This window comes from Lupinus angustifolius, chromosome LG07, assembly GCF_001865875.1.
Source record: "Lupinus angustifolius cultivar Tanjil chromosome LG07, LupAngTanjil_v1.0, whole genome shotgun sequence".
NCBI classification, from domain to species: domain Eukaryota; kingdom Viridiplantae; phylum Streptophyta; class Magnoliopsida; order Fabales; family Fabaceae; genus Lupinus; species Lupinus angustifolius.
Window position 1 is genome coordinate 19,686,749 of NC_032015.1, and position 25,001 is coordinate 19,711,749.

The 25,001-nt window shown below is 34.6% G+C and overlaps 5 protein-coding genes and 1 long non-coding RNA gene across 8 annotated transcripts; 5 read left to right on the top strand and 1 right to left on the bottom strand.

The window, feature by feature from the left end:
• LOC109352692 (F-box/FBD/LRR-repeat protein At4g26340-like) lies at positions 25 to 11,254 on the top strand. The gene is made up of 7 exons (XM_019594858.1): positions 25 to 36; positions 143 to 190; positions 1,341 to 1,611; positions 1,731 to 2,476; positions 2,580 to 2,720; positions 2,798 to 3,050; positions 11,049 to 11,254. Coding segments are annotated over exons 4-7 (1,134 nt in total). The 5' UTR covers positions 25 to 36; positions 143 to 190; positions 1,341 to 1,611; positions 1,731 to 1,738; the 3' UTR covers positions 11,051 to 11,254.
• On the top strand, positions 4,841 to 8,446 carry LOC109352693 (serine/threonine-protein kinase HT1-like). Of its 3 annotated transcripts, XM_019594861.1 has the most exons (7): positions 4,843 to 4,944; positions 5,135 to 5,789; positions 6,830 to 6,962; positions 7,118 to 7,313; positions 7,495 to 7,619; positions 7,888 to 8,046; positions 8,140 to 8,446. In XM_019594861.1, the coding sequence occupies exons 2-7, from the start codon at positions 5,605 to 5,607 to the stop codon at positions 8,431 to 8,433; spliced, it is 1,092 nt and encodes a 363-aa protein (XP_019450406.1). In that variant the 5' UTR covers positions 4,843 to 4,944; positions 5,135 to 5,604; the 3' UTR covers positions 8,434 to 8,446. The 3 variants fall into 3 exon arrangements, with proteins under 3 accessions (XP_019450407.1, XP_019450406.1, XP_019450405.1); XM_019594862.1 differs by having other exon boundaries at positions 4,841 to 5,789; positions 7,540 to 7,619; XM_019594860.1 differs by having other exon boundaries at positions 4,848 to 5,789.
• On the top strand, positions 8,858 to 9,512 carry LOC109352695. The gene is made up of 2 exons (XR_002108390.1): positions 8,858 to 9,268; positions 9,395 to 9,512. It is a non-coding gene; the product is annotated as an uncharacterized LOC109352695 (long non-coding RNA).
• On the bottom strand, positions 11,336 to 14,460 carry LOC109352686 (pentatricopeptide repeat-containing protein At4g26680, mitochondrial). Its single transcript, XM_019594852.1, has one exon. The coding sequence runs from the start codon at positions 14,420 to 14,422 to the stop codon at positions 12,872 to 12,874; it is 1,551 nt and encodes a 516-aa protein (XP_019450397.1). The 5' UTR covers positions 14,423 to 14,460; the 3' UTR covers positions 11,336 to 12,871.
• Positions 15,692 to 19,710, top strand: LOC109352684 (probable serine/threonine-protein kinase PBL1). The gene is made up of 5 exons (XM_019594850.1): positions 15,692 to 15,884; positions 16,670 to 17,343; positions 17,887 to 18,144; positions 18,558 to 18,677; positions 18,790 to 19,710. Exons 2-5 carry the CDS (start codon positions 16,714 to 16,716, stop codon positions 19,408 to 19,410), a joined length of 1,629 nt encoding a protein of 542 aa, XP_019450395.1. The 5' UTR covers positions 15,692 to 15,884; positions 16,670 to 16,713; the 3' UTR covers positions 19,411 to 19,710.
• On the top strand, positions 21,337 to 23,328 carry LOC109352685 (DEAD-box ATP-dependent RNA helicase 41). The gene is made up of 2 exons (XM_019594851.1): positions 21,337 to 21,449; positions 21,684 to 23,328. The coding sequence occupies exons 1-2, from the start codon at positions 21,404 to 21,406 to the stop codon at positions 23,213 to 23,215; spliced, it is 1,578 nt and encodes a 525-aa protein (XP_019450396.1). The 5' UTR covers positions 21,337 to 21,403; the 3' UTR covers positions 23,216 to 23,328.

Below are 25,001 nucleotides of genomic sequence, written 5' to 3' on the forward strand. Positions count from 1 at the left end.
CAAGAGTTTCAGTTTCAACTTATCAAGATAGGCCATGTACATCAACTTATTAAGTTTATCCAATTGTTCTACTTGATTATATGGATTTGTGGATGCAAAACAATCTAACTCATGAATTAGTTTGCAATTTTATGTGACCCAGAGGTATTCAGGAAGTGATTTGCATGGTGTTACTGCAAAAGTAGTGGAGGTGCCTCATCATTGTACGTAGTTCCTCTCTAATTATACTATTTCATATTACATCATTAAGTTCTTTACACGGATCCTGATTGGCGAGTTATGACATTGACATGCTTTAGTATATCACATTTTCAGAAAATTAAAAATGGGAGGTTTCATTCTTAAGCTTTAACATGTGACTTTCTACCAAGTGTTGCCCTAAATGTGTTGCAATTTGTCAACATTTAACCATTTTCATTTTCATTTTCCCTTTGAAGTTTTTTGCTTTCAAATTTTCTATTTATATTAAGATTCAACACTTCCATTCCTCTTATTTATTAAGAATTAACATTTTACTTATAAATTTTACTTTGTACAACTTCAATTTTCATTTGAAACATTCATGTACCAGTATCTGTACTATAGATTCTCTATTATTCTACATGACAATATTCTGATGTTATGAAAGAAGACAGCTTTTTAAAAATTCTTTGGACCACTGTCTGCAGTCATTCCCTTTTGTATGTTTCTTTTATAGAAGTTGTTGCATTCTGCATTATAGTTATTGATTATAGTGTTTATGGATTAATTTTGAGAATCACATATATAATATTACATATATGCTTACAATATTTATAGTAAAACTGATCTTGTGGAACTTGTGTATTCCAGTTTTTGTTTCCTTTCATAATGAATAGAAAATGAGTTGATTCCTTATGTTTCGATTTTGCTAACTTTTGTTATGGATTTACAGTTGTTAACATTCGTTCTAAGATCTGCTAACAGTTTTGGATCCTCAGCATTTGGTTAGAGCATACACTTGTCAGTTATACCTGGTTGGTGTTTTTTCAATTTGCTACTAAACATGTTCATATTTTGAAAATCGTGATTCAAATCGTGCACTGAGAGGCTAACTTTGAGATGATTTGCAAATCGCATCAAATGGTAATATTCAAAGACGATGAAAAACAGCATGAAATATATCATATTAATGATGTATAGTTGTATACCATAAACAAAATGCTCAATTCAGTAAGTTTCAATGTAGAATTGATTAAACAGCCTAACTATAAGTTTACAACTAATTCCTAAACTTGCTCTGATTCAAGAATGCATCCTACAATTGCTCTAGTTTAAAATGACGTTTCGAAGAGTTGATTTCCACCTTTCTTATATCTCAGTGTACCTCTATTCACCTCTTGGATAGAGCTGTTCAAGTGGGTTGTCAGGTTTGGGCCAGACTGAGTTGGTATATTTCCCATGCATAAAAAGTGGGTTAGAATCAATCAGTCCATTTAACCTACGGGCCGCAGCTCATCTGAGCTGGCTCACGTGCGAGAGTTACTCACATTGTATGAGATTGAAACCCTAGGAGTCAAAACACATATCCCCTTCACTTTCTATCTCTCTTCTTCCTGCCGCTGGACTGTGCAGTTCGATTGCTTTAAGTAAGTTCTCACCCTCACCTTTCTGTTCCTACCCACTCTTCCATCCTTTGATCTATTTATATTGTAAAGTCGAACCGGTTTTTCAGTTCCTTCAATTCAATTCTTCTTCTGAACCTGAACCAGGTTAAAAAATGGGTCGGCAGCAGGCAAGGCGAGTGGTGGATAGGATTAGCTCTTTATCAGATGAATTAATCTGCTACATTCTGTCTTTTCTCATGACCAAGGACGCTGTTGTCACAAGCGTCCTCTCAAAGAGATGGTACCCACTATGGCGATCTGTCCCCATCATCAATCTCAGTGATGAACATGTTACCGACGAAGAAACATGTCTCCGATTTGGTCAGTTTGTCTTTTCTGTTTTGCTGTCGCGAGATGTGATGCAAGCTATCAAAAGGTTCAGACTCAAATCTGTGTATAAAGGCAACAACTATTCCAATAACCAGAATCTCAACAAATGGGTAAGTTTGGTATTGGACCGCAGAGTTGAACATCTCGAGCTCTTGGTGCACACTGTCCCCAAGTTGTTCCCAATGGACATTCTCAGTTGCAGGACCCTTGTGGTTCTTAAATTGAGCGGGTTTCGCAAAGTGAATGAGAATGATGTTTCATCTGTTGAATTGCCTTCACTCAAAATCCTCCATCTGGGAGCCATTGGATTTAGACGAGATCGATGTCTTCTGCGACTTCTTTCTGGGTGTCCAAATCTTGAGGACTTCAAAGTAATATCTGTTGTGTCTGCAAGTCATGACAGCTGCGAGGAGTTTAAAAGCTTAACCAAGTTGATCAGAGCAGAGATTCTTTGCTGTAATATTAACTTTATTGTTGAAGCACTTTATAACGTTCAGTATCTTTTCTTGCGTGTCAATAAGGTATATGATGCATATGTTGCTACCTAAATCTACCAATGTTATTTTCATGTTTTTTGGTAATGTTTCCCTAATCTTAGACATTTTCTCTTTCCTAATTGTTCAGGAGGTGTCTGTATATAGCAATCACCTTCCTGTCTTTTCCAATTTGACTCGAATGGTGCTAAGCTTTGATAAGTATATGTGGCGGTGGTTGGTGAAAATGTTGAAGCATTGCCCCAAGCTACAAATCCTTGAAGTTATAGAGGTTTGTGATTAGTTATGGTTTCTGTTTTACCTTTTCTTGACATATTTATATCTTTTATTTTATGTATCATTTGACAGATAGGCATTGGAGATTTCGACGAAAACTGGGTGTGCCCAAAGTTTGTTCCTGAATGTGTTTCATTGCAGCTTAGAGATTGTGCTATTCGTGGTTTTGAAGGCAGCCATGATGCGCTTCAATTTGCAAGGTATATTATGGGGAATGCAAGTGCTTTACAGACCATGCGAATCTACTCTAACAAGAAATTAGGTTCAAATGCAAAGGTCAAGGTGAATGAGAAATTATCTCAGTGCAAGAAACACTCTGCAACATGTCAACTTTACTTTTTTAATTGAAATCACATAGAATTTGTAAGTTGCTGCAAGTTGTTTGTAGATGCTTTCCGTTTCATTAGTTTGTAGTAGTTTGCAACTATTGAATTTACTGGTCTGAACCACAAACTTTGAAGGACATGAAGTTAGTGTTGCAGTATAACTATTATGGACATGGATATTGTATTTTTGTGTGATCTACCTGTTTGATTAGTTGGAATTATGGCTTATAAGAACTGAATATCACAACCATGAAATCTTTTATAATGTTTGGATCATGAGAATGTATATAGAGGAAAGCAAACAAAGCAGATTAAGGGACAAAGATGTTTTTGCTGAACATTATTGACTCCCATTTAAGAAGGCTGAAAGTGACAAGCATTCAAGATTAACTTGTTTGTTTATAGCATCAATTTTGAGGTGGGATGTAAAACTTTTTGTTTTTGTGATGTCTTTTTGTCCATGAATAATAGTTGGGTGACTTTGCTCCCAATCCTACTATTTCCATTCAGTTACATTTCAGCAATTGATATGATATTTGTGATCACAATCACTTCAATTGCCTTATGTGACTGATTTTTGGGGATTTGCAAAATAGATTTGTATGTAAAATATATTGTTTATTTTGTATGGGGCGTATATAAATTAGTATATATTTTTTCTAGTTTTGTTTAGGGCGGCTTACATGCCCACCCTACCTATGTTTAAGGCGGACAGGGCATGATATTTTATGCTCTATTTAAAAACGGGCATGCCCATACTTCCTAAGTTAGACGAATATTACATGGGCATAAGCAAGACAGGTAAAGTGGCCCTAATTGTCAATAGTATTTTGGACTTGTGAGTCTTACTATATAATTCAATCTTATCCTTGCAAAGATAAAAATTAGTGATCATGGTCCTATGTTAACTCCTCCTCTTTATTTTATTCCCTGTAAAGTTTGATTATGAGTTTTAACATAATGTTATTTATGTTGCAATGATATCGTGGTTTTGCCAACTACACTACCACTTAACATAGACAACTTTAACATTGGAAAGCTATTTAGGCTTTGTAAAAAGTGGTTAAAATTCACGCCAACTTCTCAGTTTTAATGGTTCAAATTCAGTCATTTTTCATGCTTTATAAAATTCAACATTGAAGGAATCATGTTTTACTTAGTTTGTTATATTATTTTACCTACAAAATTGTAAAATCTTCTTATTCAACTAAATCAATCACATTTTAATGTTTTAACTCCAACTACTAAGGAGTCCATTGTTATTGAGCATAAGAAGAATAGAAATATCACATATTGAACAAAAATCAAAACCTTAAGTCTATTGTATGAGCAAAAAAAACTAAGTAATATGAGTATAAATGTGTTTTTATATATTTATAAGATGGTGATGTTGAAAGTAATTGTACAATATGAAACTCATAAAAAAAATCACATTTTATAGTTGCAAAATGAAAACACATTAATGGTAAATAATTTACATGAAATGGTAAAAGAAGAGTTGAAGTCACTAGCTAAGATTTCATGTTCCATAATGATGACTAACATGCTTTTATACTCATATTATTTAATGTTAAATTTGATGTGAAAATTACCAAAAGAAGCACTTATTTTCTAAATAATTTGGTGTCGAATATAAGTTAAATGAAAATGTAATATATTTATTATTAAAAGATAAAATAATTTTATTTACATGAATGATAAAAAACACTTTTTGTTTCATCTTGTTTTGTTTTAGTGAGCATGAAATTCAACACACGTTTATACCTTCTTCTCTCTCCTTCCACTTTTCAAAGTTCAAACCTTTTCTCTCTCTCTCTTCCGAACAGAACATATACTTCAAACATCTTCTTCATTCTTCATTGAACTAATGTTTGTTCTTCAACAACATGGCAGGTATGTCACTATTACTCTTTCATTTGTTTCAACGCACTCTAGTATAAGTGTACAACTATAATATTCTCATTTTTCTGTGTTCAACTTTTTAGCTTCTATTCTAAGTTGCTTTTCATCTTTTCTATTTTTTTAAGTTTATCTTATCTTTTTCTTTATTGGGTTTATTTTATTTTATTTTATTATTCTTTAGCTGAACTTCACCGAAAGCTGTGCTTCTCACTCAAGCAAAAAGCTTTGACAAGTTTAAAACTATAACAACAACAACAACAACAATAAGAAGAAGAAGAAAAGCTAATTGATTCTTTTCTCTGTGAGGAAAAAGATTCTATTTTTATTCTTTTGATGCAACTCTACTCTATATTAGAGGAATTGGTGTGTTTATGTTTGAAACTATGAAGATGTTTTTCATGTAGAAAATAAGGTTAATCCAGGGGAGGTTGATTCTTATTTTCATGTAGAAAGATTGAATTTTTGCTGTCATTTTTTATTATTTTAGAATTTGAAGAAACTGTTGCTCTAGAAAAGAAGGTTCATTAAGGGGGAAGGTTGGTTTGGTTGTGTTTTTTGGATTCAGATATATTTTTGTGTTGAAAAAAATTGAACTTTGTTTTGTGGGTAGTGATTGAAATGAGGAATTGGGGTATAGTATAAGGTTGCAGCATGAGTTTCAGAGACAGGAACCTAAGAGAAGGGAAGGAATGTGAAGAATCAAAATCAGTGAGTCAAAATGGATCAGTGACAACAACTCAGCTAACAATTGATGAGAGTCTTCTGGTTGATCCTAAGTTACTGTTTATTGGCCATAAGATTGGTGAAGGAGCTCATGGAAAAGTTTACGAAGGACGGTAAAGTTACAAAGCCTTGAATTCGATGCCATTGTATTTCAAGTTCATTCCTTCTAATTTGTTTTTTATTTTTTTAAGTATGATTGTACAAGCAAAACTATAGGCAAAACCATTAAGGACATGTTTGGGTCTCATTTGATGATTTATGAGCTTATTTTCATAAGCTTCTCTAATAAGCTTATTGAAATAAGCTTCTCTAATAAGCTTATTGAAATAAGCTACGAAGAGCTTATATGAATGACATAAGTTATTCTTATAAACTGTTCTTATAAGCTCTTCAAAACACCCCTAAGTAGGATTTAGATGTAAGTGGTTTGTCTATAGACACGATGATTTATGATAAGACACTATGACATTGTTTGATCATAATTATATTGTTGTTCTTTTAATTTATGGCTGTGAGTTCATGTGGATGCATTAGTCAGGCTGCAATGGTAGGATATTTATCTACAATTTAGGGTATGTTTGTGTAAATAAGTTAATTAAACGCTCATTAAACAAGCCATTTGACAATAAGCTAAAAAGAGCATATTTTCAGAACATATCTGATAAGCTTATTGAGATAAACTAAAAACAGCTTATAGGAAGTGATAAGCTATTTTTATAAACTTAATTTTATAAGCTGCTCTCATAGCACAAATAAGCTCTCTATAGTCTATAAGCCTTTCCAAATGTAACCTTGGTTTTCACATATAGAATTATTGCACACATGATAGTTAATGTTTGCTATGGCTGAAATTTTCAGTTAGCTTACTTGTACTTTCTCAGAGTAACTACGATTCATTGTCGGTAGATGTACACAACCTTACTCTCACAAGCGAAGAGGTTTTTCTAGGACTTAACTTCCAAGCCATAAGGCAAGCAACCTTACCGTTGCGCTGAGGTTCATCTTATTTACATTATACTAAGGACTTTGTTTACTTTTCAAATTATTATTTCAGCGACTAATCAGATTCTGATTGGTTCTGCGACTATTCATCAAGTGATTTTCTGGCTGCTAGAGTTAAGGTGTATGTAGGAATAAGTTAATTAATTTTCAGGTATCGAGATCAAATTGTTGCAATTAAAGTTCTGCATCGTGGGAGCACTTCGGAAGAAAGTGCAGCACTTGAAAATCGTTTTGCTCGGGAAGTTATAATGATGTCCCGTGTCCATCATGATAATCTTGTTAAGGTGAATGCCATGCCATTGTAACATGTATGCCTGCAGTTATCTTTTCTGTTCTTGTGTAGCTGTCTGTTTTACTGAACCCTTTGTATTTATCAGTCCCATGCCATTGTAGCAATTATAATGCTCTGAATGATTCTTTTTATTGTTATTTTTTGCAGTTCATTGGGGCTTGCAAGAATCCACTTATGGTGATAGTTACTGAGCTATTACCGGGGATGTCACTGCGCAAATATTTAATGAGTATCCGTCCTAAACTAATAGAACTTCATGTTGCTATAAACTTTGCCCTCGATATTGCTCGGGCAATGGATTGGCTGCACGCCAATGGAATCATACATAGAGATCTAAAACCCGGTACTTTTATGTATTTATAGTATATTATGTGTAATAGCCATTATCCTCTGCCTGTCAATCTATTCATATAATGAATCTGTTACTTTATGCTCCCGAAGCTACTATTATATGTTCCGAAAGAGAGGAGAAGTATTAATAAGTGTGGCTCTTTTCAACTGTTTTTGAAACTGTCACAATGCAGACAATCTATTGCTTACGGCAAATCAGATGTCTGTAAAACTTGCAGATTTTGGTCTTGCAAGAGAAGAATCTGTAACTGAGATGATGACTGCAGAAACCGGAACTTACCGTTGGATGGCACCGGAGGTATGTTGGATTCTTTGAGCATGATTTTTTATTAGAGCTAGCACTTTTTGGTGTTTATCATCTTGATTAATGATGTTTAAAATGATAGTTTATTTGAATGATGTGATATAAGATGGTTGCCTAGAATCATGAAGTTGCAGAGATCTGAACTTAATTACACTGATAGCCAGCAAGGATATCTTGTTTAAAAATGTATTATTGATTTTCCACCATATAGGTTTTGTTTAAATATATGATATTTTTCGGGTGAAATGTCATGTTTTTGCAGTTGTACAGCACAGTGACATTGCGTCAAGGAGAGAAAAAGCACTACAACAACAAGGTTGATGTGTATAGTTTTGGAGTTGTTTTGTGGGAATTACTAACAAACCGCATGCCTTTTGAAGGGATGTCTAATTTACAGGCTGCATATGCTGCTGCATTTAAGGTATTAAATTTTGATATTACTATTTTTGGTGCTTGTCATTTTTGCCTCTTACAAATCCACTGATCATGACATGACTTGCATTCGAGATTACAGCAAGCTAGGCCTAGCATTCCTGATGATATATCTCCCGACCTCGCGTTTATCATACAATCATGCTGGGTTGAAGAACCTAACATGAGACCAAGTTTTAGTCAGATCATCCGCATGCTCAACGCATTTCTCTTCACACACTCACCCCCTTCTCCTTTTCCAGTAGAACCTGACAATGACAAACCTGAGGCATCAGCAACAGCGAGTAATGGTACCATTACCGAGTTTTCTGCCCGTAACAAAGGAAAGTTTGCTTTTCTTCGCCATTTGTTTTCTTCAAGGAGGACCAAAAACTAACAGTATGTGGTAAAATCTCTTTTGTAGTACATAATTTTGGTGCATTTGTGAGTAAGAAAGAAAACCATCTAATGTAACATGTTCACAAAAGAATAGAATGTTGTTTATAGACTTTTTGAAAGAGTAAGAAAGAAAATAGGATTTCTTTAATGTTGTTGTAAAGGGACACATAACTTTAGACATTTTCATGTATAGAGTTGTAATTGTTGTTTCACAATTAGCTCTAACAAAACAACACAAATATTGTTTGTCTTTAGTTCCAAAATTAGTCAAAAGAAACACCAAATCAACATATGAATCATGTGAACCACCAAAAGCTATGGTTGACCGAATTCCTAGGTTCCAACTCAAACAATTTTAAGGAAACAAAAACTTAATCTTCATATATAATAAATTTGACCATCAATCTAATTCCAAATTACATTTCACTAGCCATCAACATTGTTTTATTAGATAGAACCTTTGTGATGATGGCTAGCACATTTGTTACAATATCAATATGCATGAGTATGATAATAATATTATGCCATATGAAGATGGTAACATCAACAGTTACACCAACAATGACATGTTGCAAAGTGAAACCTGTTTTGGAAGAATGTGATTTGTATCTAAAGAAAAGTGGGAATAACAGTGTTCCACAAAAATGTTGTTGGGCAGTTATGGAACTTAAGAATAAGATAGAATCAAGCATTGATAGTGAAATAGCATGTAATTGTATTAAAGATGGTATTCATAAAATAAATGATCTCAATACAATGGCATTTGCAAGCATTCCTGACAAGTGTGGAATTCGTTTGATGCACAATTGGAGCCATGATATGGATTGCACCAGGTATATTTCGGGACGATACTCATTTGATATTTATTATGAACAATTTAATGATTTCATTTTTCATAGTATAAAAACTGATATATTATCAATCTCAATTTCACTTATTGATTTCTATTTGAATTGCAGATTCCTTTGATGCTTGTCAATACAAATTGAAAAAGGTTGCACTGTTTCATGTTGAGGATTTTTTGATTTAAGCAAAATCAATACAAATTTGTACCAGTAATAATTGTCTAAAGTTCCATAAATAAATAAATAAAAGTATCTAAAGTTTAATTTAAGAAAGTATCGCATATAAATAATGATGGTAACAAAACATGATTAGTTTTGATGGAAAGAAAACACATACAAATTATACACTTAATATATATGTTTGATTGCCGTTTGCCTTCATTCTTTGCTGCAATAATTGAAGTGATACCAAACTTTGTTTAAAAGATTAATTAAAACTAAATAAGTTGATATCATATACCAAATAATTCGGTGAAATCATATTTTTATCATTGAAAATATGAATAAAAGTAACCAATTATCTCTCGATTAATGGAATAGATGTTTACTAAAAATACCAAAGTTATGGGAAAGTGAGCACATGTCGTAAGGGCTGGATCCATTTTAGAGGAATCACAAACTTGACAATACTTCCCAAACCACATGGCTTTATTTATATAGAAAATGAATGATCAAGTGATTTGAACCACTCATCTTTGTCCTATATATCTAACCTCTATATGCATTAACCACCTCATACGGAATTTGATATTCATATATTAACTTCATCCCTCACATATTTTTAATCAGTGTGTAAAAATGGGTTTGTTGTTGGGTTTATTCAAGTGTGAAATCTCACATTAGATATGCGGGAATGAGTGAAAAAGTTTATAAGAAGAAGATGCTCATGGAATTAATGCCTTAAGGTTTTAGTTCAAGACGTGGTGTCTCACTTGTGACTCTTCACTCTTCCCATACCCATGTAACAATAGAACTCCCCGGTGGTTGGAGGTTTCCCGGTCGCGGTCTGGTCCAATATTTGTGTCGGCCTTTTCAATGGGTAAATCGACCTCAATATCTGTATGATATAATAATTATATCGGTCATACAATTATACCGATCAGAATCAGTTATAAATCCAACTCCATAAAACCATGCATGACAATGATAAATAGTAAATAACTAAATACCTAACCTAAGGTATTGTCACTATATATAGCCCTTGCATGCACCAGAACTAATGAACTAAATCATAACCTCTACACTTGAAAAACATGGGTAACCCAATGGTAATGAAGTTAACCTTGTTGGGTATGATGCTATTGTGCATGTTTTTGGGTGCAATTCCCATTGCCTATGGTGCTGTTCCATGTGGAGAGGTACAATTCAAAGTAGCACCATGCCTTGGGTACATTAGGGGACCTGGTGGAGTTCCACCAGCACCATGTTGCAATGGTCTTAGGGCACTGAATAATGAAGCTAAGGGTACCCCAGATCGTCAAGGTGTATGTAGGTGCCTCAAATCAACTGTTCTCAGCATTCCTGGACTCAACCTTGCAACCGTTGCTGCTGTTCCTTCCAAGTGTGGGATCAACTTGCCCTACACCGTTTCCCCCACCACTAACTGCAACATGTATGTATACAACACTCTAAATATATATATTCCATACCTTTTCAACACATGAACAAACTAAATATATGTTGTTACTTCTTTTTGTTCATAATGGTGCATAATATATATTTATGAAGATGCTGACATAATATTGAGACTTTGATTTCATGATGACAGAGTTCATTAAGAAGATTGCAGATTGCAGATTGGTGGCAATAAATATAGCAAAGAGAGAATAAATAAGATGGTTTGATTTCCCCTATTGTCATGACTCCACATGGAGGAGTACTTGAGATTATGCTTATGCTATTTGTATTTGGATAATAATTATTATTATTAAATATCAAAGATTAAATTGTCCTACCTATGGGACATTCTTATCATTCTATTATCCCTTGTTATCAAAGATTATTCTTTTATACTCAAAGTTTCTGATGGTATGAGAAAAAGAAAGACAGTTGAGTGGGAGAAGGGAGAAAAGTGAGGTGTGAAAGATGAATGGAGAATGGGTTAGGAAGAAGATGAATAGTGCAAAAGTGATTTTGGAATATTAAAGAAAAAGTGGGTGTGAATTAGAGTAAGGGAGGTGGTTTGAACATGGAACAAGCATATTTTAAATGATTATTGCTTTTAATCAACCAAACCAATTCGACATTTGTTCGAAACCTAACTCGTTATTTAGCTCGATGAACTTAGTTAATGACCTAAATAGCCATCATTCGAGCTGACGAACCAAACCAATTTAGCTAATGAGTTAAAACAGACAATTCATGAACTCTTGATGAACCAAACTAATTTGAGCTGATGAGTCGAATCGAACAATTCGCGAACCTCAATCGAGCTGGAAATATAGCTCATTCCGAACTCGAGCCGAACAAATCTTTATCGAACTAAACCCTAGTTCGACTCGGTTCATCTCATTTTCGGCCATAATTATTCCATCATATGGGTATAATGACTCTAAATCAATCATGTCATTAGTATATTGGATTTATGAATACTAATAATAACATGTCCTTGAGATTAATCCCAAAAATATATTTTGGTTTTAGAAGCAAATGACTAATAATCAACATTGACTACAAATTATGAATCATTTCATGGAATGAGAATTGATGTTGGCAATGAAGCCAAGATATTGAACAAGATGGTAGTCAACCAGAAAATCAATTTGAAACAAGGTTTCTTACCCAATACAATACTTGTTGTTTAATTATTGATGGAGATAATTGTACTAATCTAAGAATTACTACAAGCAAAAACATTCAAACACGTAAATGAATGAGATAAACAATATTACTTTTATTAAGAATTTCAAAGAATTCCATATAAGCAAAGGGAATACAAACCATAATCCTTTTTCCTTGTTGTATCAGTTTCCATTTCAGTATTCTTCTCTCCTATAGTTGATGTTCATGCTTATTAATAACCTCTGCCACTCTTTCTCCTCATTGACAATGGTACATGGAGAGAAAGAACTCTTCTTGCTAGTGAAAATATAGCTTAACAACCAAAAATCAACTCCATAAAAGCATGAACATGTTTCGATAAGGACACTTTCTGGATTATGCCTACTTTCAATTCTAAAATATAAGGCATTGATATACTACTATTAAAACTGTGAAGGTATCAACAAAAATATCTGATGCATGTGAGGGGGTTACTCTTAGATGCAATATTGGAAAGGAAGAGAAAGTTGTTCATTAGAATTTAGAAGTGATATAGAATAATAACATACTTCATTTGGTACTATAGCTAGTGCTAGCCATACTTTTTAGTTGGAAGATGGCATGTTTATGTAGAATTATAATTACTGTGCTCAGTAATGAATAACAACTGAAGTAATTAGAACAAATACAGATCAATTTCAAAATATGTTTATTCTATGGTGGAATTGGTGAAAATTTGTTGAGTTTGGTGTCAGAAAGAACCACCAATTTAAGCATGTAATGGACAGCTTTAGAAGTCATGGAACAAAAAGGCAAAACAACCTTACAAGTTCAATTATTTGTCTGGTTTTCTGGATGGGTGATGGCTATGTTTTCCTTGTCAAAACCTTCTGGCAATAGATGCTTAGCTTCCATCTCATTAAGTAACGACAATGCCGACTGATTTCTTCCACACTTGCAAAGACCACTAAAGAGCTCAAATAAGATGGTGGAATTAGGAGTCATAACTCTGTCCAACATATCCCTCATGACTTGCACAGCTCCATCAAAGTCTTCATTCTTGCAGAAAGCAGATATCAACATTTGGAAAGTATGCTCATTCGGATTACAACCACTCCTTATCATGCTTTTATAAATAAGAAACGCGTGCTCAGAATTCTTCCTTGTACATTGCCCGGTAATAAGTGCAGAAAAGGTAGATGCATTTGGTACCAAGTTCTTGTCATCAAGTTCTTTAACCAGGTATGCAGCTTTCTTTGTCTTCCCTTCCTTGCACAGTCCCAAAATCAAAGCGTTATAAGTCAGTATATCAGCCTTAACCTCATTTCTCGCCATCTCCTCATAAATCCGATTGCCCATTTCACTCTTACCAACTTGACTATACCCATTTATCAACGTATTATAGGTCACGGTATTGGGAGCCACCTTGCTAGCCTTCATCTCATTAAAAACCTTGTTAGCTTCATGCAGCTTCCCCTCCTTACAAAACCCATTGATAAGCGTATTAAAAGTAACCACATTTTTTGGTACCTCATTCCTTTCCATTAATGAATAAACCTTCATAGCCAATCCAAGTAGACCTTTTTTACAATACCCTGAAATCAATGTGTTAAAAGACACAACATTTGGACTCAAACCCATTTCCTTCATCCTGTCTATCATCTCAGAAGCCTTTTGCAGTTCCCCAATTTTACAGTAAGCACAAATAACCATATTAATAGTGTACACATTAGGCGAAATGCAATCGCGACGCAATTCGCGATAGAAAGCGATAACGATATCCGATCTATGCAATTTAAGGAGAGAACTGATATATGCATTACATGATTGAACAGTAGGGAAAAACCCATATTCCTTCATCCTATTGAAAGTATAAGTGGCATACCTGAGCTTGTTCAAGTGTGCAAAGGTGTTGAAAAGGGAATCAAAAACAAGGGGAGAAGAATGGCATAGACGATAAGAGTGTAGCAAAGCATGAAAGAGGTTAGAAGGTAAGTGTATGGAATTGGAAATGAGGATATTATTGATGATAATGGATTGGGCAGTTTTAAAGTTACGAGCTTTGGTAAGAATATGAAGTAATATGGAATGGGTTTGGAGAGTAAGGGAAATGGGTTTGTGTTTGAGAACCCAATTGTAGAATTGGAAAGAGAGAGTGTGATTGAATTGAAGTTTGAGAAGAATGTGAGTGAGTGTGAAAGGGGTTAGAGAAGATAATAAGGGATGAAGTTGATTCCAATGAGAGTGAATAAGGTGACTGTGAGTGATGTTAATCACATCAAGATCGTGGCCTTTGGCTTCAGGAATTGTTACATGAGGCAAAGGTAGGAACAACGAAGAACGAGACAAAGTTGAAAAACGATGATAACAAATGTTTCTCATCTCTTGTCTTTCTTACTACCCAGTTACCCACCTATGATGTTTTCATACTAGGTTTTTTTTTGCACAATAATTTAGGAATTTAGGATTCTCATTTTTTAATTCTTTTTTATTGTAACCTCGGCACAAGTAGTACCTATCCGCTACTCATCCTATACACACGAGAAATACTACCGGTAACCTGTTTGCAAGTAGTTATAAATATATGTTAGGTGTTTTAAGAATTGAAAAATGTGTATTAAATGGTTACTTTTACGCATTTTGTATGTTAGCTACATCTTTGCTTGAAAAAAGACAACAAAAACAATATTGGTTGACATAGTGTGCAATATGTATCATCAAGTTTAAAATTTTAAATTTAACTATATATAAAATAATTTAATATATTGTGGATAGATGTGAACATCGATATAACTCCACTCATATCCAAATGTTAAATTCATCTCCATTGATATTTATATGTTAAATTTTTAAAATTTTGATAACAATCCTTACCCTTCCATCCTAGTCCAAAAGTCATGTTATGGTTGGACTAAACCGCTAGACTTAGGCTATGTATGGGACAAGATGAGCTCACTACGGGTATCTTTGAATCTAGACTAATCAATTGTACCATTCAGAGAAAGTATGTGATAGGCCGAACAAGATCCAAATGACAGTACATGGACCACTACCTCTATCATTTGTGTGCCACATCGCCTGCACATGATTGTCATGCTGCCTGAACAACACATATCTCTATCATAAGCTACATGCCACCTGCACTATATGCCCACTTTCTACCAGACGATAAAGACATGCCTAGTATACGGTTATGAAGCCTATAACATATTATAAGTCAACTATCTACATAGTACGAAGTTGACAAAGCCTCCAATGTAGATACAACAATTCATACTTATCTAAGACAAAGTTGACAGAACAAGATGTTCGATCATACCACTCTCATATAATGCAATGAGTATTATTAGGTGAGTAAATATTAGTGTAAAAAATAATGATTATTAAAGAGCATTGAAAGTCAACATTGAAAACTCCATAATTACAAGTGAGCATTCAAAGTCATTATGATGCCTGTTCAAAAATAGCAGAAAAATCAAACTTGAACAATTAATAATTAACAGCAAAGTTGAAAAAATAAAAAAGAGTTATTGAAAAGCACATCTTCTTCTATTTCTGTTGATTATTACTTTAATCACTTCATCAAATCTGGGTTTTTGTTAGGTTTCACCACTGCTCAATTCTTCATTCTAACATATTTATTACTCATTCTTCACTTCTCTCTCTCTCTCTCTCTCTTCATCTTCTCTAAAACATCTTCTCTTACCCTTTTTCCAATCTTCTTCATTTCTTTCACTCCTTAAGGGGGTTTTGTTGTTGAATCATAAAGTTTCAATCTTTATCCATCTCATTGTGAGGTAATCGCTTCACTTTCAAGTTGCATCACCTCCAACTTCTTCAACAGGTGAGTTAGATTATTCTCTTTATTTCCTTTCTATTCGTCTAATTTGAACCTTTTTTGATGAAAACTCGGTTGTTAATTTCGGTTTTCTGCTGTTTTATTCCAATTTTGTTAGATATTATTATTGACCTGAATTGCTTTTGATATGGTTGAATAGATAAAGTTTCAGGGTTACTGTTTTTCTGTGAAGCTATTGATAAGTTTGCAGCATCTGGGTAGTAACTAGTAAGGTTCATTTGTAAAAAAATCTCATTTAATTTTAAAAGAAAAAAATTTAATTTTTTTGATATATGTGTTATTGAAATTAGAAACTTAGATGGGAAAGACACAAGCTGGAAATTGGATTCATTAGGGGATCAATTATCAAATGTTTGATTCTTAATTCCTTGTAGTGTTTACCATTCAATTTATGGTGAGTTACATGTGCTTATTTGATCATGAATGAAAATAGAAATGGAATCGAAAATGAGTCGAAATGGGAGGTTGTATATGTTTTATTGTTTTCAACATGTGCTAACTAGAGAAAATGAGAATTCAGAAAAAATAATTGATGAAACATTGAAGAAAAGGAAGCAAATGCTTCACCATTTCCCCTTGTTTCCTATTTCCCTTTCAAACCAGACTTGACACTACCAAATGTGTCCCTTACATAAATATGAATCCAAATTAGGTGTCAAACCATGTCGTTGGAAATGCATTACTTTTTCTTGTGAGTTGTTCAACTTTTGCTTGTTGAACTACACTAAGTTTGTATGAAATATATTTTTAATTATGTTTCGACTTTGCAGACATATACTACAGTTATACACAGCAACCAAGTACCATACAAAGGATGGGGTGCTTCACTGTATTGAAGAGCAAGAAGAAAAAGTCTGATCAGATCGCATATGTAAAACGCGTAAGCCATAATGACAATGTACCAACCGTGCTGCCTAAACCTCAGACTCATACTCGATCACTCCAATCTGCACCTCCTAGTTTTAGGACCAGAGTGAAACCAATTCAAACTGTTAAAAAAATCAACAACAATAGAGCACGAGCATTATCTGCTCCGTCAACTCTTGATGCAGCAGAACAAGATGCATTAGCCTCAGTTGAGTATGAGGACCAAGAAAAGCCAAAACACCAAACCGGGGCAATGAAGGAGCAACAGTCGTCTACTCCACATCCTCTACCACTTCCTTCACCTCAGGGCGGTGCGGCTTTGAAGGCTATGGGCAGCTTTAAGTCTGTGACAGCCAGTGGTCCTCTATCTGCTTCCGGACCTTTGCCGCTTCCACCTACAGGTTCACTTCGGAACTTTCAGTATGACGAAATAGCTGCTGCTTGCCTTAATTTCTCTTCAGATCGATGCATGTCGGAATGTCTTTCTTCCACCATATATAAAGCTTCCTTTGGTGATGATGTTTCAAGTTCAAAGAGGTTTGAAGCGACTGTCACACGCCTTCACCCATCAACTCAGGTACATTTCCCCATGCTACATTACTTTCATTTCATTTCTTGGTATCCTCGTTCATAGTAATTTCTGAGTGGTCATGTTAAGAGTGGGCACTTATCAAATATAAAGAAGCAATGCCTCATCAATTTATAAATATATTCACCTTATGATCCCTAGAATGGTTTACTTTCAATGTTTTATGTAATTGTGGCATATATGAGAGAAGTGTTATATGAAAGCCTTATAAGCTGTGTTGAATTCGCTGGTACATGCAAAAGAAGAATTAGGACAGGAATCGAAGTGTTTTGAAGGTTTTCAGTTGGTGCCATCCAACTTCCTATTGAGCAGTGTCTAAACTTTGTTCTCCCTGCATATTTGAATATGTTATCAAATCCTCATGAATTCTCATGCTAAAAACTGTTATGGGATGTATAGTAGCTTTGTGAATCATAATATTTTGTTGTTTGTTGGCCTCGTGTGAGTTTTTGTGATATTTCTACCTCATTAAAAGTAACAGTAGTATCTGTGGCCTTTCTGAAGTCGTCTAAATTTATCTGTCTTCTTCAGGGGTTGAAGGAATTTATGAATGAGGTTAATACTCTTGCATCTTTGCAACATCCAAACCTCTGTAAATTGCTAGGATTTCATGCACGTGATGGTTCAGAGCAGAGATTGTTGGTGTATGAAAGGCTATACCATGGAAGCTTGGACCGCCTGTTGTATGGGAGATCTGATGGCCCGTCAATTGATTGGAATTCAAGAATTAAAATTGCTAAGTGTGCTGCACAAGGTCTTACTTTCTTGCATGAAGAAGGGCCTTTTCAGGTATTTGATGTAACACTATAATGTACTGAATTGAAGAATACTCTAGCGATTGTCTCATGTCATGTCTGCCTTTTGTGGAGTTTAGATCCCATCAAGTGAGTGTTGCATAGTATACTGGGTGGGGCTATTGGCAATTTGGCACTCCAAAGTGTCTACCCACACTCCTTATTAACCAATTACAGATTTAGTTTTTGATTTTACTAAATCATGATTGGTCAAATAGGAGTGTGAATAGGCATCTAGGAGTGCCAATAACCTCACTATATAGTACCTGAGTTATTTTGTTTTACATAATATGGATTAAACAATTTCTAAGATGAGTCATGATTAGACGTGTTGTTTCCTTTAGTACATTGTAATTCAATTTATTGTTTCATTTTTATCTTTGATGATATGCCTTTTTATCTGTGCAGGCAATGTATAATGAGTTTTCAACAGCCAACATACAAATTGACAAAGATTTCAGTGCAAAGCTTTCAGGATATGGTTGTGCCGGACATATTCCCAATGAAGAGATTTCAAGCAGTTCTTCTGTATGTTCTTTGGTGTAAAATTTTTGTTAATATTCAGTTAGTGTCTAGTATATTCAGCTAATTCTCTGTACCTTATTTTTATACATGAGATAATGGATTAATTATTGTTCAGGCTGTCGGAAACCTGTCAATCGAGACACTGGAGAAAGGGATGCTTACTCCAAAGAGCAATGTATGGAGTTTCGGAATTTTTCTTCTGGAGCTACTTACCGGAAGAAAGAATCTCGATAGCCGTCATCCCAAGGAAGAGAGGAACTTAGTCAAGTGGAGCTGGCCTTTCCTAGCCGACGAATATCGGCTGTCTTTGATCATGGACCATCAACTTAAAGGTCGCTTTCCAGCCAAGGCGGCAAGAACAATAGCTGACATTGCACAAAGATGCCTTCAAAAGGAGCCATCAGAAAGGCCTACCATGAGAACTGTTGTTAAGCATCTCAAGATGATCCAAGATGTCAAGTACTCATGCCGGTTCCCATTGCAGGAGCCAGCAGCAATATCTGGAAAACATATGTGGAGATCACCAAGTCTTAATGGTATCATCTGCCCTGTACCTAGGTTGAGTTTCTCTCCATCACCGCCATCATCGGGAACACTACTTTCGGTTTCACCTCCAAGATGGTCAGGAGTGCCTATAGTCCTTCCTCCAAGAGCTTGTTTGAAAGAGCTTGATAGGCAAGAAAGCAGAAAGTCATCATCTTCAGCCTCAAGGAGGCCTAGTGTTGAAGGATTTTGATTGTCTATAATGTTCATTTTTATTATTAATTTTTGAGTGTGATTCAACACCAATTTATAGGAGATAAAAATGTGGTTCTTCCACCCTTTTATAAATATTTTGTAGATAGTGCAAAGGTTGGTGGCTGGGCTCAAATAGCTATCCCATTGTGTGAATAACTTATGTGGCCTATATGAGCATTTTGCTCCCTGAAAACCTATGGTATCCAAGTTATGGACACTGGCGCTTTTGTCCATGTCCCTCTATTTGTGAACATAGGTGATGAAATATTGGTTCATACAAGAACTGGGCAAGTTTTGTAGTTAAAGTCTGAAGAAGATTGTTATTTCCTTTTAGTTCTCTGTTGGTGCATACCCATTGGTTGTTCTTGTAAATAAGTCATGAAAGTTATTTTTAATGTTAACTTTGTAGTTTAAAAGTCTTTTTTTTTGTAATGAATGGGAGGGATTCTGATCTCAATGACAATTTTGATTGAGAATTAGAGATAGCTGTGAGGAAGAATTTATTAAATAGGATGAAAATGGGAAAAGAAGTTACATGAATAACTTAAAATTGAAATATAACTTTAATAGCAAATTTTGTAGCTTTGTTTAAGTGATAATGATAATCTTGTATTGATGAGAGGTTAGAACCTTAGTGATTTGCTGAAGGCCTTGCAAAAGGGTGGATCCTTATCTGGCACTTGTTTTCTTGTTCCTCTCTTCATGCCAAGAATAGGTTTCATCAATTTCTTGATAAACTTGTGAAATCCCGAGCTGGCGCCATGACTACGTGGTCGTCGCCCTTGCATCATCATGACTTGAGTGACCACAGGAATAGGAGGCATGCAAATGAGTTGTGACTGTGACCTTGGTAATGCAGCTGGTTCTGAAAGGCTCCTCCCTAGCATGGCTCTGCTAAGCTGTGCTGCATGTGCCTCAAATGACATTCTCTCAAACTCATCTAACAAACTGCTCCTCTCATCTCCTAATCTCTTTCCAATCACTGCCATTTTGTTCACTGCTTAATGTTTATTATGAGTTGTTCTTGTTGTTCAAAGATTAGTTTTCATTTTGACATTTTTATAGTTGAGAATGTGATCTTAGAATTGAGGCTTAAAGTGTTCCAATTTTCCTTTATATACTAGCATCTCTTTCTCTCTTCTTTTGTTTACTTTACGATTGGTGGAAGCAGATAATATGAGTACCATAATAGCAGGAGTTATAATCTGAACAAAGTATCAGATGCATTACTACTATATGTTAAGTAAGAGTTGTACTTTTTAGCTTATTATAGGGCAACAAAAATGGTAGCAATGCAGTTTCTTGAATAATGTAATTGATGTAGGATTCATTGCATTACATAGATTTAATGTAATTATTTATTTAATGCTATGTTGAAATTGCAATGAGAATAAGATTAGTGAAGTATGAAAGATTTGTAATAGAGAAGGTGTTATATGTGATGTGACACTTTATTGATTCTTACATAAAAGGAATTATGTTGTCCTTGTATGCTTCTCTTCTATACTTGTCTTCATTTCATTCCAATGTTCCATTCAACCTTTATTTTTCACCTTCTACTACTGAATAAGAAATGAAGATGATGTATATAATCAACATATAACACATTTTTTACATTATAAGGAATTCACAATATAGAAAAAATATATATACTTATAAGATATTGTAAATAAGAATGATGTCCTATATAAATCTTTACTCTAAAAAAATGTTGGATGTTACAAAAGAGTAGTGGCAGAAAATAATCATAGAGGGTTAAATTCAAGTGAAATCCGAGCCTAGACATCAAATTGGGAAATGTTCAGTATTAAATTTAACTGGTTTAAATGGTTAAGCTATCCCGTCAAAACGGAGTGATTTAATATATATTTATTAGATGAGTGTATCCTGTTACAAAGTTGAGTAGAAGCATCCCTTTATTTCTGTTTCAAATTTCAATTTCTGTTTATCAAAACCCTAACCCCTCTTCTCATTCAGAATCATCCATCTCCATGGCTGATTCTCACACCAATGAAGTTGATGCACCTACTGGTACTGGTAATTCCATCAACGCTATTCTATTCATTTCTTCTATTTCCTACTTACCATTCTCTCTTTCTCCATGCTGCTAAACCAAACTTCATATACCTTGTTTCGCAAATTTCAAATTAAATACGACGCTTTTTTTTTTTGCTTGATTATGTTTTAAGATCAAAGGTTTTTATTTATGGGTGTTTTGAAATTTTTAGAATACCAATCCAATTCAATTAATTCCCCAATTTTTTATTTTAGATGCTGGAAATGATGTTGTCAAATTGAGTTCTAGGGATCAAAGATTGGCTTTTCCAGGTGAGCCCAAGTGTATTATATGTGGCCGGTATGGTGAGTATATTTGCGACGAAACCGATGATGATGTTTGCAGTTTGGATTGTAAACAATCACTACTTCGTACAATTGCCAAATCCGCCGCATCGACACCTAAAATGGTACCTGCAGCTGATGAATGCTATTATGTTAGACCTAATAATGATGATGATTATGAATTACGAACTCGATCTTTATGTAAGGATCAAGCTGAATTGCTTAGAAAGAAACTTGACATTTATGTGAAGGGTGATGATGAATATGATATGCCTGCACCAATTTTGTCATTCACTTCTTGTGACATCCACGACAAACTCCTACACAATATAGAAGAGGCAGGATATGATATGCCTACACCTGTCCAGATGCAAGCAATCCCTGCTGCTTTGACATCCAAAAACAACTTGCTTGTATTGGCCGATACAGGATCTGGAAAGTCTGCTTCTTTTCTTATTCCGATAGTTTCTCGTTGCGTAACTCATCGTCTTGCATTTGCTTCAGATGATAAGAAGAAGCCTTTAGCTCTGGTGTTGACACCTACCAGGGAGCTTTGTATACAGGTTGAAGAGCATGCTAAATTGCTCGGAAAGGGGTTGCCTTTTAAAACTGCACTTGTGGTTGGTGGTTACGCCATGGCTGGACAACTCTACCGCATTCAGCAAGGAGTGGAGTTGATCGTGGGAACCCCGGGACGGCTTATTGATCTTTTAACGAAGCATGAGATTGAATTAGATGATGTCATGACTTTTGTAGTGGATGAGGTGGACTGCATGCTGCAAAGGGGTTTTCGAGATCAGGTCATGCAGATATATATGTCTCTGTCACAACCACAGGTCTTGATGTATTCTGCTACAATGTCTAATGATATAGAGAAGATGACTAACTCTCTTGCAAAAGGTACAGTGGTTATCTCTGTTGGGGAACCAAACAGACCAAATAAGGCAGTGAAACAGATAGCTATTTGGGTTGAGTCAAAGCAAAAGAAGCAGAAGCTGTTTGATATTTTGTGTAGTAAGCAACATTTTAAGCCTCCTGTCGTGGTATATGTCAGCTCCAGACTTGGGGCTGATCTCCTGGCAAATGCGATAACTGTTGCAACTGGAATTAAAGCGAGTTCAATTCATGGTGAGAAGTCTATGAAGGAAAGGAGAGAAATAATGCAGTCCTTTTTAGTGGGTGATGTCCCTGTGGTAGTGGCCACTGGAGTTTTGAGTCGGGGGGTTGATCTGTTGGGTGTTCGACAGGTAATTGTATTTGACATGCCTAATTCCATTAAGGAGTATGTACATCAGATTGGCAGGGCTTCTAGAATGGGAGATGAAGGTCAATCCATAGTTTTTGTAAATGGGGAGAATAAGAATGTCTTAGTAGAGTTAGTTGATGTTTTAAAATCTGGTGGAGCAGCTATACCTCGGGAACTTGCCAATTCATGGTATACAAAGAAGAGAAAGCAAAGATAGTGAAGTTTGTAGTTAAGTTATTGATTTTTATGGTCAAAATGTACTGTCATGTCTCATTTGTTTCCCACAACTTCAATCTAAAAGTGGAGAGTTGAGGCCCTTGAGCACTCCCATCAAATTTTAGCCTTTATCTGGCCAAATCAATCCCATATCTTAAATTTGGTTTGCTTTATTAAATGAGACTGCTTTTTTCACTAGCCAAGTTGAATTTTCAAGCGTAGGATGCTGTTTGAGAAGGGACATTCAAATAATAGATGGTCACCACTTTCAGTGACATTATTATAATATATTAACTAGTTTGAGCCTCACATGTTAGGTTTTCGGTATGGAACACTGAACCTAGTGGATAGGGGTATTAGGGAAAAGAGTACATTCAGTTTAGGCAAGAGAGATAAAAAGTGGATAGGGGTATTAGGCCCACATATTATTCTTACTGTTCCAATTCCATTCTCCTTATATTGCCATCAACAATAAAACAGAAACATGTTCACAGTAGTTATTAGATTATCATATGATCTTAGTGCATGTTTGTTTAACCTAAAACAATAACTCATTCTGTAAATGTGTTAAAAACTCACTACTTATTTAGGGAATCTGATACGATAACACGTTTGTTCAAGTGGTACATATTTGATTCTTCTTAAGTAAGGTCTCAGGTTCGAGTCTTGTGGATGAAAGAAATGTCAGTTAGCCCCACATACCTGTGGATTTTTCCGGCTCGGACAGGATTGCCTCCAGTGTGAGCGGGGATATATGTGGGAAACAAAAAAAATATGATATGACCCCACAAAACAATAAAAAATATATTTAAGTGGATGTTACAAAATAGTGTGTTAGTGTATCACTATCAATACTGAAAATAATAGTACAATATAAATTTATTCTTCCATGGACAGTATTAATGAATTTGTTGAATGATTCAATTATTAGTATTTTTTGTTGTTGTAAACCATGTGTCTCTGTGATGGCCCCCATCATGGTTGTCTTAACAATCTCTTGTACCTAAATGGCTAAATGTTATCTTAACAATCTCCATTCTATAAAGAATAATATATATACATATACGTATAAGTCTTAACTTCTTTTTTTTAGTGTGAAAAATAAATTTTATAATCTGAAGTGCAGTTTTTTTATATTTAGGATCAGACGTGGGAAGCACTTTGCAGTTTTTTTTACTAAGCTTTAATTGTTTTGGGCCACACTTTAATTCTAATAAATACCATAAATATGACACCCATTGATATGTAAATAGATTCTTCTCAGAAATCAGAATCAGATGTCTTCATGTTTTCTATTTAAACAATCAATCAATTCTATCACTAATTAAAACATTGTTTAATCACCCAAAGTTTTAAAACAATCTCCACTTATCTTTATATAAAAATTTATTTAATTAGCCAACCAATCATCTCAAAGTTGAAAGAAAAAAACTAGATGATCCAATACAAAGATGATGTGGAAAATAGTGTTAAAGGATATGTCTATCTTTATGTCTGGTAGCAATATTTGTTGGAAGGGATAATTATACATCTCCAAAGAGATTAATTTCTTACCCAAAAAAGAAAGTATATATTGTAAAAAAATAAAAGCGAAGTAATTAGGGGAAAGGGCGATTAAAAGTATATATTACATGATTAGTTAAGGGTGATAATTAGAGAAATGTGATTTTGAGGAATAGGTAAAGTTGGAAAACAAAATCACAAATTACTTCTCTTACCAAACAACAGATTTATCATTTTTATTCAAATAATTAGTTGAGCTTGAGGAACTTATATTATACCATGAT